The 16647-nt window shown below is 47.1% G+C and overlaps 1 protein-coding gene across 1 annotated transcript in view; it reads left to right on the top strand.

The window, feature by feature from the left end:
• Positions 1 to 1847: 1847 nt before the first annotated feature.
• LCP2 (lymphocyte cytosolic protein 2) overlaps positions 1848 to 16647 on the top strand; it is a 44238-nt gene continuing 29438 nt past the window's right edge. The window contains exons 1-3 of the mRNA XM_060092549.1: positions 1848 to 1925; positions 5958 to 6020; positions 10963 to 11009. Coding sequence (XP_059948532.1) covers positions 1848 to 1925; positions 5958 to 6020; positions 10963 to 11009 — 188 coding nt within the window. The remainder of the gene's footprint in view (positions 1926 to 5957; positions 6021 to 10962; positions 11010 to 16647) is intronic.

A 16647-nucleotide genomic window follows, 5' to 3' on the forward strand; every position in this document is an offset into this window, starting at 1 on the left:
CTTCCAAGGATGATCTTGAATGTTCCTTTCCACAGGCGTGGTGTGTTTTTTTGGTCATGAAGTACAAGCCAACACACACATACACACACACACACACACCATATATCACACACAGGTTCAGAATGCCCTCCCTCAGTTGCATCTTCCAAGGTCCTGCTTAAATTCCAGCTAATTCCATATTTTCTTTGATTGCCCTACTTGGAGGTGATTACTCTCTCTTCCTATGTTTTCAAATGGTTTTTTATCATTTGCTGCTCTTCTGGGGATTGGAAAAGTGAAGTGACCTCTCCCACCAGCGGCGGAGTTTTGAACAGCAGGCCATGCTTTCTAGAGCACAGTCAGGTGCTGAGAGCTCTTAGGTACCAGCCCATTGAGGAGTGCTCGGCCTAGGCTGCCTCAGTCGATGCCCCTGGCACCCTCTGAGGTGAGGATGACATCAGCTCAGGTTCATGAACCACTTCCATAAAGGTGCTTGGCCTGGGACAACGTGCAGATCTCATTTACACAACGACCTTGCGAGGCTGGTACATTACAGTGAGGGTCCTTAGATTGTGCGTAAGATGGAAACTGCATGGCCAAAGCTATCCTTGAAAAAGCATCAGGAAGGCATCACCTCAGGGACCAACCTAACATCACTTGGTAAGTGCAACAGAGCTTTGTTCTTTCTTTAAGCATTGGGACAGACGGTCATCTGTGTGTGCCTGTGCATGCAGCACTAGATGAGTGGTGAACTTGTGTTTGGAGGCTGTGAAGTTGTATGAATAAGTTTGCTTTTGACCCTGGAATCACCCTCAGTCAAGGAGATGCTCAGATATAGGAAGCACACAGGGTCTAAGAAACCGACTGAGAGAACCCAGATTCCCATCTCCTGTCTCCAGGGTTATGCTCTTTAGATAGAATATGTGGAGGAATAAATAGTGAGTAGAATATACTGTGGGAACAATAGTGACTAGAATATATGGCAGCATCAATAGCAATCAGTATTTTTTTCTTTTAGCTTTTTTCCCTTAAGTTTGTCTAATTAAATGCATCTAAGTTTTATGTACATATGAAGCAATTCTTCTGTTCCTGTATTTCAGATGTGGAAACTGAGCTTCCTAGAGTTTCAGCCCTTGCATGAGGTTGCCCAGCATGGAAAGAGTCATAGCAGAAATTAAGCCTGGCTCTGCCCAGTGGATCCCCTTTCTCGGTCCTGGGTGCCCAACTCACTGGCTCACAGAGTTTGTAATAACTATAAGGAAGCAGCAAAAGAAGCTCAAGTTTATCCATTTGAGAGAAACTGAGGGGTGGTTGGAAAGCACTAAAAGGTCATGCTCCTTCCCCTTCACTGATGTGGAAGATTGTCTATATTTTAGGTCAACCATCAAATTAGATTTTCATCTGCAAAGACCCAGCCAAGAAGGAATGTGGTTTAGACATATGGATGCCAGGGATTTTAATTGAAACATAGTTGGACTCCCACTGGAGTCTAAGTTCTCTTCATCACCCCTCCCACTGGGCTGGGATAGATAGAGCCAGTGGGGAAGTACCAGCCTGTAGCTCTCTCTGCCTCTCAAGCCCCCAGAGCTGGGCTTCCTTGTTTACTTATTTAGAGCCCAGTAGAGGAAGTGGTAAAGGAAACTTGCTGAGTCGTTTTCTGAGAAGAGACCATATTTGTTCACAGAGGAAGCTGTTGCTTTCTGGGATCTGGCTATAGCAGAAAGGACATCGGCTCCAGCAGAGCTTTTCTAGAGGGTACCTGGGAGTTGGAAGAGCTGAAGACACCCCCACGCTCTGGATTTGGGGTTCTCTGTCCATGGGTGCAACACCCATGCTCAGTTTGTGAGCTTCATCCGAGGAGAGCAACCATGGCATTCAGAAACGTGCCCTTTCGCTCTGAGGTCCTGGCCTGGGACCCTGACATGCTTGCAGACTATTTCAAGAAGGTGAGCCTTGCTGTTTTGTGGGTGGTAGGGCTGGGCAGAGGCTTGAACATGGAGTCTGGGCAGAATATGTGAAACATGAGAGGTGTGAAACTTCCAACCCCGTGCAACCTCGCCAGTTGAGTGAGCACCACTGAGTGCTCCGGCAATGCGTTCTGGGGAGATGGGAGGCCCTCAAAGGGACAAATATCTACTATGTGCCAGGGCTCGAGTTTGTGTTCTTCAAGCACAGTCCCATCTAACCCTCTCCAAGATTGCTGTCCTCCCGGCTCAGCTGCAACATAAGCTCAAGGAGGCTAACTGGCCCAAAGCTCCAGGGACTACATGTGACAGAGATGGGATTCTAGTCACACCTGTCTGGTTTCAAAGTCCTTGCTCTGAGACTCAGAACTGCTGTAACAACTAGTGAGATCAAGGCTACTTGTTAGAAAGGGGAGACATGGAGTCCTGCGGGTAGGAGAGAATAAAGGAAAGGTTGGAGGCTGTGATGAATGATGCTGGAGATGGCGTCAGGGCAAGTCATTGCTCATGACCTTGAAAGAGGGCTGTTCAAGCCCTTACCTGGACAGAGTGTCACTGGAGCTTGATGAGGGTCTTATGAGGCAGGCTGGGAAACTGACATGAGCCTCAGACTATAGCTGGCGAAACTGAGGCCCCTGAAGAGGAGAAGGTTGGCCAGGAAGGGTCAGGGGCCAAGCTGTGGCAGAGCTGAGTGTTGCTGTCCTGCCTTTCAGCCTTGAAGGTGCTCAAGGATCCCTGTGTTTGTTCATCTGCTGGTGGGACCACAGGTCACATGTCTGCTTGGGCAGATCCCAAGTCACATGACTCAGGGACCCTCTATCCCTGTCCAAGGGATAAAATGTCTTGTGAGGGACAATTGAGCTTCCAACACTCCCACCTCTGGAGGCTGGCATCAGATTCAGTTGTTACTCCAGATTATCACAAGCATAAGATTTTAGGTTAAGACCTTAGAGGTTATCTAAGTCAACTTCTTGTTTTTCCTGGGGTGGAGTAGGCTCCCAGGGACACCTAGTCTAACTTGGGGGCCATATGGTACCAAGGTATTTCCTGTCACAACTGTTCTTCCCTAAGAAAAATGTGAAAATGTTGAATTGGGTGTGGCATGATAGAGGCACAGCCCACAGATCCTGTTATTTTCTGCTTTCTGTGCATCTCTTTCCTCTTATTTTTCCCTCCTGAAAAGGTCATAATAAACTTAGGGTTCAGCACGGTGGGCGCAAAGATCATTGAGGTAACTGACTTTTGAAAGAGGTTTCTAAATACTTTTCTTAAATGTAGACCAACTAAATTAGGGCCACAAGTGAAATTTGCTAAGATGCTATAAAGCAGCATATTACCTCAATAAAGAAAGGAGAAAAGAATTGAGAATTAACAAGGCATACCTGGGGATGGGCTGAGAGGCACAGATAGGCCCCATCTCCAATGTGGGAAGGAGAATTACACAAATAGTACAGCAGCTGCAGAATCCAAGGGTAAAGTTCCCTTTAGTAGAGAGAGCTGGACTATAGGTCAGGGATGATTCAGGAGGACGGCTCTCTGCCTGAATTGGAGGAAGGGAGAATTTTCTTCTTGGAGAGCCCAGACTCCAGGTCAAGTCCACAGAACCTGGACAGCTTTCCCTTCCCAGCATGAAGGGACTGAAAGCAGGAACGAGGAGACTGAGGGGCACCTGGGATCCAGGAACACACAGACCCAGGTAGACATCCCTCACACCTGAGCATCTCAATTCCCCCAGAGAGAAAACACAGAGGACTGACCGCAGAGTCATTTGGGGATGGATCTTAGCCAGCAAAAGTCCTAGTAGCAGGTGTAATTTCTAATGAAGCACTGGGGCCAGGTCCCCCTTGGAGGCACTTCCCCAGCCAGCTCTGGAGTCAGACACACCTTGGTTTGAATCCTGGCTCTGCCACCTGCTAGCTGGGTGACCCTCCTTTTTTTCCTTCACCTCTGTGCCTCGGCTTCCTTGTCAGTAAACCAGAGATAGTAACGGTGACTAACCTCATGGGATTGCTGGGAGAAATAAAGGAAATACGTGTGTGAGGCCTCCAGCAGAGACAGGGGGCCAATTCATGCTCAGTCTTCCCTTTCTCCTGCTCTATTCACTAGACCCTAGCTGGGGACTCCATGCAGAGCAGTGGGCCTTTGTGTCTTTCTGTCTCAAATACGTGCAGCTCATCCTCTGTCTGGAATGTAAGACCCTGAGGACTGAGGTCATGTTTTCTATTTCTTTAACTCCTCCAATTCCTTTTGACTTGGCAAGAAGGCATCCCTGGGCCATGCAGTGGAGAAGACTCTGGCTCAGAGGCATAAATTCTAATCCTAGCTGTGTCCCCAACTCACTGTGTGACCTTAGGCCAGTCCCTTCTCCTCTCTGGGCCTCAGTGGTCCCATCTGCAACACCAGGTACCTGCTCTAGACCAGCGCCAACCAAAGCTGGGCACTCATAAGAATCGTCTAAGTATATGCTAAAAGAACAGAGTCTCACCCTCCGACCTGGACATTACTGGCTCAGAATCAAACTCCCAGGCAGGCCCCAGTCTGCCGGACTGTCTATCTAGAGTCCAAGTCAGCACTCTGAAAAATCAGAGATTCAGCTGATAAAGAGGACAGTTAAAATGATGAATTAAAGGCAGTTGAAAATTCCAAGAACCATGTCACCTCATGGCATATGCATAAAAGGGGTGTTTGGGGCCCTGCAGAGACTGCTTGCTTTCTATATGACTGCTAAATCGCTTTTTCTGAGCTTTCTAATATTCATCCTACCCTGTCAGGCCATGAGGTAACAGCAATTGCTCTCATTCTTTAGATTTGTTGGCCATAAGAAAAGGTCATGATTTTAAGTTTGCCCCCAAAGAAGGCTGCCACAAACTGTGAGACCCATACTTGAGAGGAGAAGCTAGAATTCTCAAGGACACATATTTTACCTTAAATACTCTATCTAGAAACATCAAATTTAGAGATATTTCAGATAGAAATGCTTATGTTGTTGAGGGCGAGGTGAAACAGACACCTGCTTCAATTGTCAATTGATGTGATTCTAGGAAAGCAACCAGGCCCTAAAAATGATCATTCCTGTTGATTCTATAATTCTATTTTGAGAATCTAACTTCAACTACGTAACATAGAAGAAAAAGCTGTATGTAAAAGAATATCCCTGATGTTTTTTGATCTGGTATGTTAAGCTGCACTTAAATCTGTTCACTTACTGTATGTAAGTTTTACTGTTATTAACGAAAAGAGAACATTCCTTACTCTGAAGCCCCGTTGTCACCTCTATCATCTGCCTACCCATGGAACCTTATACGAATTACTTGACCCTTTGTGCCTTTGACTCTCCATTTGAAAAATGTAAGGCTTCAATGACTTAAAATTGGTTTAAATACTTAGAACAGTGCCTGCCATATAGCAAGTGTTCAGTAATTGCTAGAAGTTTCTATTATTATTGGAGCAGCAGTTTGGGAAACAACTTAAATGGTCAGCAATAGGGAGCAAACTCAAATAATGTTCAAAATCAGTTTGTAATAACATGAGGCAGTGCCTATATTTTTCAGGAGGAAAAGTCAAGATAACAAGATTGAATACGAATGATAACCTCAATTATGTTTAGAAAGATGCTTAGGAAAAACCACTGAAGGAAAGACACCGCCATTTTCACCGAGGTTGTCTTTGGGTAGCGAGGTGACGGATGCTATTTATATTTTCTTCTTTCAGCTCTTTTCTGCTTGCCAGAGAAGCGTATGGCCAGCCCTTTGAAGCTCTGAAGGCGCTCTTTCTGTGCCATAACCCTTAGGGGTTGGCCCCAAGGCCTTAGACAGGCAATTTCTGCATTTCAGAGTGTCCCAAGGGGTTAGTTAGTGAAAGCAGGGCTGAGGTAGGGGTGGGGCCCCTCTGTTAGACAGGGGAAGGGACGGGGGGACCTCGCTAGCCACAAGTACCACAAATTGCTAAGCTTCTGGGGCAGGCAAGGGATGGGAACCTGCCCTCACTGACAGCACCTCCCCCCCTCTTTTTCAGCTGAACTACAAGGACTGTGAGAAGACTGTGAAGACATACCACATCGACGGGCTGCGGTTTTTGGTGAGCGCTGGCTAGTCCGACACATTGAGACCAAAGCAGTCCTGTACTTTAATCAATGGCTGCAGGGCCAACTGGGCTACCCTGTCCCTGGGGATACCCAGGGGCAATGCCTGTCTTCAGGATGGCCACACAGCCCGTGGCCTTCTTCAGTTTTGTATGAACGCCTCTCTCATCACCTCTCAGGATCCTTCTATTTCGGATACCTCCCAGATTTTTCACTCATACCAAGGTACATTCTAAAGTCAAGGTATAAGGAGGAATCCAATTATAGTTAACACACACACACCTCTTGAAAATCTATTCAAATACCACTCATACTTTGAGAAGGCCAAGGGGAAAAAAGATCGTATGGGAGAATAGAAGATTCTCTTTTTCTATTTCTCACTCTGGGGTACATACTCACTGACTAGAATAAAGGGTAGAATCACCCTCCTTATTTCAATATGTCCCTCTTTCTCTACTAAATTCACATAGTTGGTTTTGTGCCAATTAAACACACATGTGGTATGGCTTTCTCCACTCCATTATACTGCGAAAAGCTTCAAGTGTAAGACTAAGATGCAGCTGTGTATTAAGGACTAAGCCATTACATAGAAAGGGATGCAGCTCTAATTGGTGGAGTTAAAGGCACTGGGTAGTGGCTGGGGCGGTGGTCTGAGCATTTCCCCTAAAATGACACCTTTGCCAATGGGTAAGAGAGACCCTGACTGCACCAGTCTATCCCTTCTGGTCATGTTCCTTCATCATTTAAAAAAGAAGTAGGAAAAAGACTTCAAAGGTCTCATGGGGTAGATGTTCCCAAATTGGATTTGGAGTCGGGGGGCAAGTTAAGCTGTGTTTCCTTGTAAGACCTAGTCAGCAGCTGTGAGGGAACTGACCATGAGACTTCAGGGTTGGAAGGGACCAGAGAGGGTGCATGTTCTAATTTTCCACCCAGCACACCAATCCATTTCCTGTATTGCATCTCTGTCACCAGGAGCTTCTTGAATTCCTTCAGTGATGGTGAGCTCACTACCACCAATAGTCATATGTTCCTTTCTGGTCAGTTCTTAAGTCTCATGCCGAGACCAAACCTGTGCCCCTTTTGGTCTGAGTTTTGTTTTCATGTGCCATGTAAGACATGTTTATTCACTGTCCCACCTAAATCATTCAGTCATTCACTTGACAAGCATGTTCCTGAGCTCCTTTTACATACCAGACCATGCCATTTCCTGGGAATATAGAGATGATTAAGATGTGTTTTCTGCCTCCCAGAAGCTTGTTTTATAGCAGGAAGTTATCTTCAGGAAGGCTCCAACCACCTCAGTTGCAAATGAAGAAACATGTAGAGAGGTGTGATGTGACTTATTCTAAGTCACACACCTAGTAATTGGACTAAAGCACACATTTAATTTAATCTAACCATGCATAAGTTTTTAACAATGTTATTTCTTTATACTGAGCTTTGAGCCAATAGAGTTCTGGGAGTTTTATTGTTCTTCTTCTTGCAAATTACTGCTAAATCTGAGTATTTCCTTCTGATGCCTTCAGCACTGAGAACAGAGACTTCTCAGGGCTGAGTCGAAAGAGAGTAAGACATCTTTCTTGAGGATGGTCCCAGTTGTGGTCCTGATGCCCTGGGTCACCTTGAATATGCACTTGCCCTCCTTGAGCTTCTCCTTGTTCCCTCCTCTGTTAACAGAGCACATTGGACTGGGTGGTAGCGGGTGACAGTCCCTCCCAGCTCTGGGAGTCCCCCCAGTGCGCCCCTTGTGAGCTTCAGGCCTGTTAGGACAGGGTTGTTGCCTTGGTTAAGGAGCTTTGCCTCCTCTGCCCCAATATCTGGGACCTGTCAGGCCCTAAGAGAATATGCTGCATGCTCTAATCACTGTGTGAACAGGAAGAAGTGGAAAGAGGGGCTCGAGGAGCCAGGAGAGTGGGCAGCAGAACCCAGGCCTGACCCGGCAGCTTCTGCTGAGACCACTCTCCGCCCCAGGTGCTCTGGGTACAATTTGGCCTCTGATCTGAGCTGTAATATCTCATCTGTATGAGATGTTAGACTTCAGGTTATATCTCACCCTTTCCAGCTTTATAATATCCAGGACCATTCTGCTATTAGAAGCAGAAGTGGAAGACCCCAGTCTTTTTCCCTCTATCCCTCCCTACCTCTTTCTTTCTTTGATTCCCTCCCTCGCTCCCTCCCCTCCTCCCTCCCCTCCTCCCTCCCCTCCTCCCTCCCCTCCTCCCTCCTCTCCTCCCTCCCCTCCTCCCTCCCTTCCTCCCTCCCTCCCTCCTCCCTCCCCTCCTCCCTCCCTCCCTTCCTTCCTTCCTCCTTTCTTCAGTAATATCTAGCAGGCCCTTTGAATCTGTTTTGCTGCCATTTTGTTTTCCATTGAGAAGTCTGGTGAGGGGATAGGGGTGCTGTGCTTCCAGAAGGTTGAAGAAGAGGAGGCCATGTGCTTGGAAGCTGTGTCAGTTAGAAAGGTGTGTGGCTGCATGAAACAGAAACTGAAGCACAGTGGCTTAACCAAATAGGGGCTTGTCTTTCTCAAGTGATAAGAAATCTAGAGTTATGCACTCGAGGCTGGTGAGCTGCTAAAGGAAGTCATCAAGAACTCAGGCCCCCCCCAGCCAATGGAAACCGCTGGTGGCTTCTGTCCTAATGGTTACAAGATGGCTACTCCATCTCCAGGCATCACATCTGCATTCCAGGCAGGAGGAAGGGGGGAAGGGCAAAGAATAAAAAATGCAGAAGTGCATGGGGAATGCATTCCCCCTTATTTTCAGGGAGATTTTCCCAAAAGCTTTATCCAGTTAGACTTTAGGTTATATCTCACTGGCTGCAACAGAGTCCCGTGACCTCGGCCATATGCAAGGGAGTCTAGAGTGTTAAGTATTTTGAACTGGACACATTTACTGCCCTGAACAAAATCCAGGTCCCATCAGTAAGGGAGAAAGAGAGTGGATATTGGGTAGGCAAGCAGCAGCACCTGCCACATTGCCTCTCCAGGTGGGGTCCAATTCTCAGCTTTCCTTTCTCTCGTGTCCCTCTTGAGGACACACTCAGCGTATAAGCATACTCCTGCAAGGCCACAAGTCTAACTCCAAGTCATTGTACAAGTAACCCAGAGTTTCCAGACTTTGCTAAAGGCCTTTCTCTTTCCTAATATCCTCTGCCTCTATGTCTCCAGCCATGCTCACACGCTCACCTTCTCCTTCACATGCTTCCTGAAATTCCCTCAGCTTATGTCCTTGACTCAGCAGAACAGAAACTGCCCAGTTCTCAGAATCCATCCCTCTGGCAACTCCCAGGAAGCCCTCCACTCATCATGCCACATTCTGAACAAGAGTCTTGGTATCCTCCCTGAGAAGGAGGTGGCTTTGGAGGGAGGGGATGCCATGGCTCAGTGATGCAGAAAAAAAAAAAAAAAAAAAAAAAAGAAGTTAAGAATTTTGACCAAAAGCCTGATTGTCTCAGGACTCTTGGCAAACTCCCTCCCCAACCCTGCCGCAGGGTCTGATATGCGAGCTGGGTCGGACACTGCTCCTAAGAGCTGGAGCAGACGAGGCCAGAAGCACAGTGCTAAGATGCCCCAGGCCCTGTGCTTAAAAGGAAGCTTGCCCAGCTCATCTCAGAAGGCAGCCAACAACCTGCCAGGCAGCTCCCAGCCCAGAGCAGAAGTAGAAACAAAGACACTAACATCCAAGAGACAGCCAGACCCCAGCTGCTCCCTCCCCCGGGACAGAAATTACTCACCTAACCTCCATTTATCACTCACAAAATGTATGTCAGGTACTGAGCCCAGCACAGGACATACGTCATCTCATTCAATCCTCACAACCCCTGAAACGGGGCTATTAATATTATTATGCTTCCCATTATACAGATAAGGAAACTGAGGCTTAGAGAGACTAAGCGTCTGTCCTAAATCAGACAGCTGCTAAGGGAAGGAACCAAGATTCCAAACCAGGCTGTCTGACTCCAGAGCTCTCACTCTAACCACTGGGCTTCTGGCCTCAATTAGAATGTTATGGAGGCCCCTTCTTTGCCTTGGCATTGGTTCTATGGAGAGTGTGCCCCCCTCTTTTCTTCCTCCTCCCTTTCAGGTGCCTTCTTCTCTCACCACCTGCCCCCAGCACAGGCCACTGGGACCCTCAAAGGGCTTGGACATGATAAGAGTGAAGCTTGCAGGAAGAAAATAGACAATGGATACCATAGAGCAGGGTCCCAGCACCAGCTCCGTCACCTACAAGCTGGAATCCCCTTACATCCCCGGACCACAGCTTTCTCACTAAAATGGGAAGGATGCTGGTAGTTTCTACATCACAGGGTTGATGTGAGGATTAATCAAGATGCTGTAAGGAGAAGCCCAAAGTCAGTTCTTCACAAATATGAGTTTCTTTCTCCTTTCCCCTCTTGGTTCCCTCTGGACAGCCTCTTTATTGCATCCTTACATCTAGAGAATTCTACTAATAACCCTGGTGAAAGAGGCAGTTGGGGTGTGATGATGTTCTAAGGGCACAGATTCCTTCTCCAGGCTGGCTTCTCATCACTGCTCCATACGGCTGCTGAGAGGGGCCCTGAAGTCTGGGGTGAGAGTCTAAGAAAGATGTCATGACATGGCCAAGTTCAGCCCACAGAACAAGTCCTGTGTGGCCCCACAGATTTGGCTCTCATAGTGTTTGCTGTTTGCTTCAGTTAAAATTATTTGTCAGTATTTAGAACTCAGGACATTTCATATAAGATCCCGGTTTCGGGATTCCCTTTGAAAAAGATCTGGCAACACCAGGCCCACAGGCTTTTATGCACCATCTAGAAGCTGCCCGCTTTGGATGGGTGAGTGGGGCGTACTCTGCAGTTTGCTGCAGTCCCCACTGTTCCCTATTGTTTCATACCATACTCCACTCACCAGGCCCAGAACCCTGTCCTGTGGGTTGTAACCTACTGCTGTCTTCATTTCAGAACCTGGCAGAGAATGACATCCAGAAGTTCCCTAAACTCCGGGTGCCGTAAGTACACCCCCTCTTTCCTTGGGTAGAATGGGGAGTAGTCCAGGGGGAGCTGAGTCAGTTATCTACCACTGTTGGTTTGAAATAGGAAAATGAGGATGAAGGGTGAAGGCAAGGACAGGGTATAGGGAAGAGAAGTTACAAGATGACTTGAGAAAAAGAAATAACAGGTCTAGCCCAGCTGGTATATTGGCTGCTCTTACCAAAGATAAGTCTGACTCTGGACCATGTTTTCATTTTTTCTCTTCCCAGTGGGGTGGGTTGGCCTTTGAAAATAGCACTAGAATCAATGATCTGAGATTTCATCATGGTGTCATCACCAACTCAGTCATTGCTCAAGTTTTCTGGACCTCAGTAAAATGAGAGAGTTGGACCCGATGAAGGATGGCAATGAATTTCCTTTTGTCTGTCAGTACTGACTGCTTGGAATGGCTGTCACGGGCATCGTGTTGAGAAGAATTCTGGGGAAAGGGGGGCCATTTCTTATGTGTGACATGGGTGCTAAAACGGGAAGCTGCAGTGTGTCTATTGTACCATGTGTTTTCTGTCCCTCTAGGAGGACCCCTACATGTAAATGCTTATAGGAGCCGACAGCTGATAGAAATGGGTGAAATGGGTCAGGTTGAAAAATACAAAGCCCTATCATTTTTCCACCTTTGAATAAAGCATGGATACGGAGAACTATTTCTCCACTGTAAGAAAAATAGTAGCACGATTATGATGATAAAAGAGGTCATCAGCACAAAGCCTCATTATTGGCGAATAACAGGGAGTGGTGGAGACTGTGGCAAATTGGAATCATAGTCTCCATCCAAAAGGAGCAGCAGCTACTCAGCTCCAGTCAACATAGACCCAGTGATGCCCAGTCTTCAAACTTAAAGTAGCAAGAAATATCTGTTTTATGCAATGTATCTCAATTTTTAAATGTTGCTCAAATATTTTCAAATATTGTAAATGCCAAAGTGAACATATCTCTGGGCTACATTTAGTCTGGGGGCCATCAGTTTGAGATCTCTACTCTAGACATCGTCTGAGGTCCTTTCTCTCGCTCTAAAAGTCTCAGAGCTCACAATGATAAAAGGGAAGTAGGTCAATGAAGTAGGAGGTTGAAAAGTCGCATGTGTAGGTAGACTGCCAGAGTATCTCAAATAAGGAAAATATGACTCTCCGGTTTCCCTCATCGGGAAGGGTGAAGAAGAAGAAAGGAATAAGGATTTGCCTTTGGTGCCACCTAGCTCCAGGGGCAACTATTGTTGAAGAATCCTTGTTCTTCTCTAGAGTTTTTTCTAGCAACAAATGGCTATTTAAATCTAACTTAAATTAAAAATTCAGTTCCTCAGAGGCACTAGCCACATTTCAAGGGCTCAAAAGCCAGATATAGTGGTGACTACTATATTGGAGAGTACAGATGTAGAACATTTCTGTAACTACAGAAATGTGATGCTCTAGAAAAAGACCATAGTTCCATGTAAAGGAGAGACCTTAACATACAGGAGTGAGAATTAGTGGCTGGTGGGCCAGAGTCAGCCTGCAGCCATGTTAAGTTTGGTTCACACAGAGTCTTAAAATCAAGAAATGGCATTAGGAAAGACTTTGGGGAAGAAGGGAACTTAACTTGGATCTTGAAATGCATTAGGTGTGATCAGATGAAAAATGGTTAAAGGACATTCTAGAAAAGGGGACTATATTGCGAAGGCCTGGCACCTGTGCATTTACTGGAACTGCAAGTAGGTCAGAGCAGCTGTGGTGTATACATGGGGAAGTAAAAAGTAAAAAGACCACAGTGACTGGTCACAATTCTGAAGGATGCTTTGAGCCGTTCTAAGGAGTCTGAGAGTTTTGGTGAAGTGAGTTCACCAGGGAGAACACTAGGTAAAACCTGCATCTTGACTCTTCCCGGGGCATGTAAAAGATGATCCAGAGGAGGGCTCAGCTGGAGGCATGGAACCCAGTTAGGAGATGACGGCTATGATCCCACCATGAGATGGGAGCTTCTCCTAGGCTGTGGCTATGAAGATGCTGGAAGGAGGGGATTTAATCAGAGCAGTAGAAGAAAAGAGATGAGGCAGGCACTTTTAACTGGGAAGATCCTTTTTCATCTTAAGGCTGAGCTCAGCTGACATCTGTATGTTTGAGAGCCAGGAGAAGGAGGTGGCCTGAGAAGCAACTGCTAGTTACTGCAGAAGAACGATTCTAAACACTCACATTGGTGAGGTAGAGGTGTGGGATATTTCTTCAGTTATTTGAAAACTTAAACAACTCGGCCTGCAGTAAAATCCCCCTCTGATGTCCTTGAATGTGTGCCCCAGACAAGCTATGGGGCCTGCCCACGGAACACGAAGGGTGAACGTGGGGAGTGATGGAGAAGGCATCTGGGGAAGGTCCAGGCTGCCCTGATTAGGTGACTCTGATAGTGACCATCCCTGGCATAAATGTATAATAAATACCAATTCCATCTCTACTTCTGTGAGCTCTGTGCCCGGGATGAGTCCTAGACCACCCTCAGTTTCCAAGTCTATAAAAGGAAGGAATGGGTTACATGAACTGCATGGGCTCATTCTTTTAAAGGATATTATTTAAGATCTGAACAGGCAGACAGGAGAGCTTAGTGAGTAAAATGCAGGCTCTGAGGTCAGACAACTTGAGACTAAATTTTTCCATTCACTAGCTGTGAGTCTGTGGACAAGTCATCTGAGTTCCCTGAGCCTCAGCTTCCTCATCTGTAAAATGGGGACAATAATAGAACATATCTCAAAGGGCCAGTGGGAAAGTTAGAGGAAATAATGGGGAAATAATATGTACTGAAGATGTGTTAGCTATTCTAACCATTTTATGCAAAATCCCAATGAGCACAATTTCAGATGTTTACTAATTATTTTATCCTGCTAACTGGGGAGGATGGGCTTTGGAGCAAGGGAGATCCAGGTTCTAAGGCGGGCTCTGCCTCCTACCAGCTGTGGGACTCAGGCAAGTTGCTTCAACACACTGAGCCTCTGTTTCCTCATCGATAGACGAGAAAAGAAGGAACTCTCAGGGAACGGTGTATATGAAAGAGACAGCCCACATAAGTTGCCTGGCGCCGTCCAGTGCTTATTTGTTCCATTCCCTTGTACACAGGTCCGTTGGCCCTGGATCATTACCCTAAAGGGTTATAGAAAAGAAATTGTGTCTAGGTACAGCAGACCAAAACAAGATTACACTCCTCTGAATACCTCCATTTCCTTCCCTGATGCTTAAAAAGTCAGTACTAGATAAATTTTGTAAGCAGACAGGTTACAGGCGAGGAAGCATTCTCTGTCTGAAGATATAGTCACTCTCTCAGGACATAGTTTCTCCCACAGACATCAAGGACAATGTAATGGAGGAGGGTTTTAAAATCAAGCAATGTTAACTTCCTTTTAGAGGCCCTAGCCTAACACCAATGGTATAGCTGAGCGTGCTCTGGTTAAATCGATAGAACACATGATAAAATCGGCTGATGGGGCTTCCCCGGTGGCGCAGTGGTTGAGAGTCCGCCTGCCGATGCAGAGGACGCGGATTCGTGCCCCGGTCTGGGAAGATCCCACATGCCGCAGAGCGGCTGGGCCCGTGAGCCATGGCCGCTGAGCCTGTGCGTCCGGAGCCTGTGCTCTGCAACGGGAGAGGCCACAGCAGTGAGAGGCCTGTGTACCGCAAAAAAAAAAAACATCTGCTGATGACCATTTGGAGGTTTTTTTTTAAATGCTATAAGTTTTATATTTAAAATAATATAGTGTAACTTAAAAAATAAGGAGAGAGCAGCAATGCAGTGGTGGTGTAGGCAGCAGATAGGCATTGGATGATTCTGTTTATAACATGAATGCACACTGTACCCATTTACCGATAGTGAAGTTAGGCTGGGAGAAGCTAAGATCCAATCAGAGAGGTAATGCAGTCATGCCTGTTGGTTTGTCTGTCTTCTGATAAGGCTGTCGGTCTCCTAACCTCAGGGACAGCCTCCTGTCTCATCTACTCAGTGCCTACCTAACATAGAAAGACAGCAGATGATGTGGGGGGAAGGATGGAGGAGGGCCCCAGGGCTGAACATGACATTCTTGTGCCCATGAAAGAATGTGCCCAGCCCCCAGCAGGATGGAGACAGTGACACGGTCCCTCTCCCACACGCCTCCCCGCTCCCATTCACTGGCTACTCCCTGTCCAGCTGCCCAGTCCTCCCCATATGAAAAATGCTTCCTCTCCACCGACTGACACTCCTCCTCCCCAGTGTGAAACCAGGACACTTGACTTCTGGCTCAGCTCCATGTAAAAACCATCATGGTACCTTTGACAAACACTTCCCCAGCGCCTTGCTTTCCTTGTTGGTAAAAGTGGGGATAACTCTTCTTGGCTACTACCCAAAAGGACCGTGAAGTACAAGTAAAATAAAACTTGGAAAGCTGTCGGGCGGAGGACATGCCTGAGAAGCGGGGAGACCCTGCTGTGCCCTCAAATTCTTGTTTCCCCCTCACATGCCTGGCTCTACACGGAGGCCTGAGTCCTGAGGCCCATGTACTGGCATCTCCCTGGCTTCTCAGGTGACAGGACAGACCTTTGGGAGGTTTGGCTCTTGGTTCAAGGAGGCTGACTTTTTTTTTTTTTACCATCTTTATTGGAGTGTAATTGCTTTACATTGTTGTGTTAGTAGCTGCTGTACAACGCAGTGAATCAGCTATACGTATACATATATCCCCATATCTCCTCCCTCTTGCGTCTCCCTCCCACCCTCCCTATCCCACCCCTCCTGGTGGTCACAAAGCACCGAGCTGATCTCCCTGTGCTATGCGGCTGCTTCCCACTAGCTATCTATTTTACATTTGGTGGTGTATATATGTCCATGCCACTCTCTCACTTTGGCTGACTTTTAAGGGAGGAGTTTTGTTCCTTTAAAGAAGGGTGACACGCAGAATGAGAGCAAGTTTAGGACTGAGAACGTGGGCTGGGAGGCGGGCCAGGGGTCACAGAGGTGGTGCCAGAGGACAGAGAGGCTTTGAGGAGCCGGAGAGGGCAGCGTGGAGCAAACGCAGACTTCTGCCCAATTCTGGGCGTGGGAGAGACCAGCGCGCTCCTGAAACCGAGTCAGGGGAGCAACTCCCCACCTCCCCCAAAGCCCCCGGCCTCGTGGGAGACAGGGGAAACTCATCTAAAGCTCAGGCTATGCAAGCTTTGGTAATAAATGCATTTAAGTTGTGTGCTGGTACGTGTGGTAACACAGGCAACAAAAATAGAGTGTTCGTGAAATAACAGCGACTCTTACTGTGTGCTGTGGACTCTGATAGTTTCTATCTGCTCTGTTTCCTTCCTCTCTCCCTCCTTCCTCCCTGACTTCCTTTCCGCCTGCCTGTCTTTCTTTCATAGCTTCCTTCTTACTTCTGTGTGACCAGCAAAGTTGACTTCAAGACCCACTTCAAGACCCTCTACCCACAGCTGGTGAAGTACAGGGACCATTGAAAGGGAGCCCCAGGTCTCCTGGGAGAATCCTACAGGGACCACGTCAAGACAGACCGAGACCCCGTGTTCTGCTCCTGCTGCCCTACCCCGCTCCCCCTCCTCTTCCTCCGTCTCCTTTTCCTTGTCCTCCTCCTCCAGTTTTTTGTTTTTAAAAAACAATTCCAGGGGCTTC

This window comes from Mesoplodon densirostris, chromosome 3 (genome assembly GCF_025265405.1).
Source record: "Mesoplodon densirostris isolate mMesDen1 chromosome 3, mMesDen1 primary haplotype, whole genome shotgun sequence".
Classification (NCBI taxonomy): Eukaryota; Metazoa; Chordata; class Mammalia; order Artiodactyla; family Ziphiidae; genus Mesoplodon; species Mesoplodon densirostris.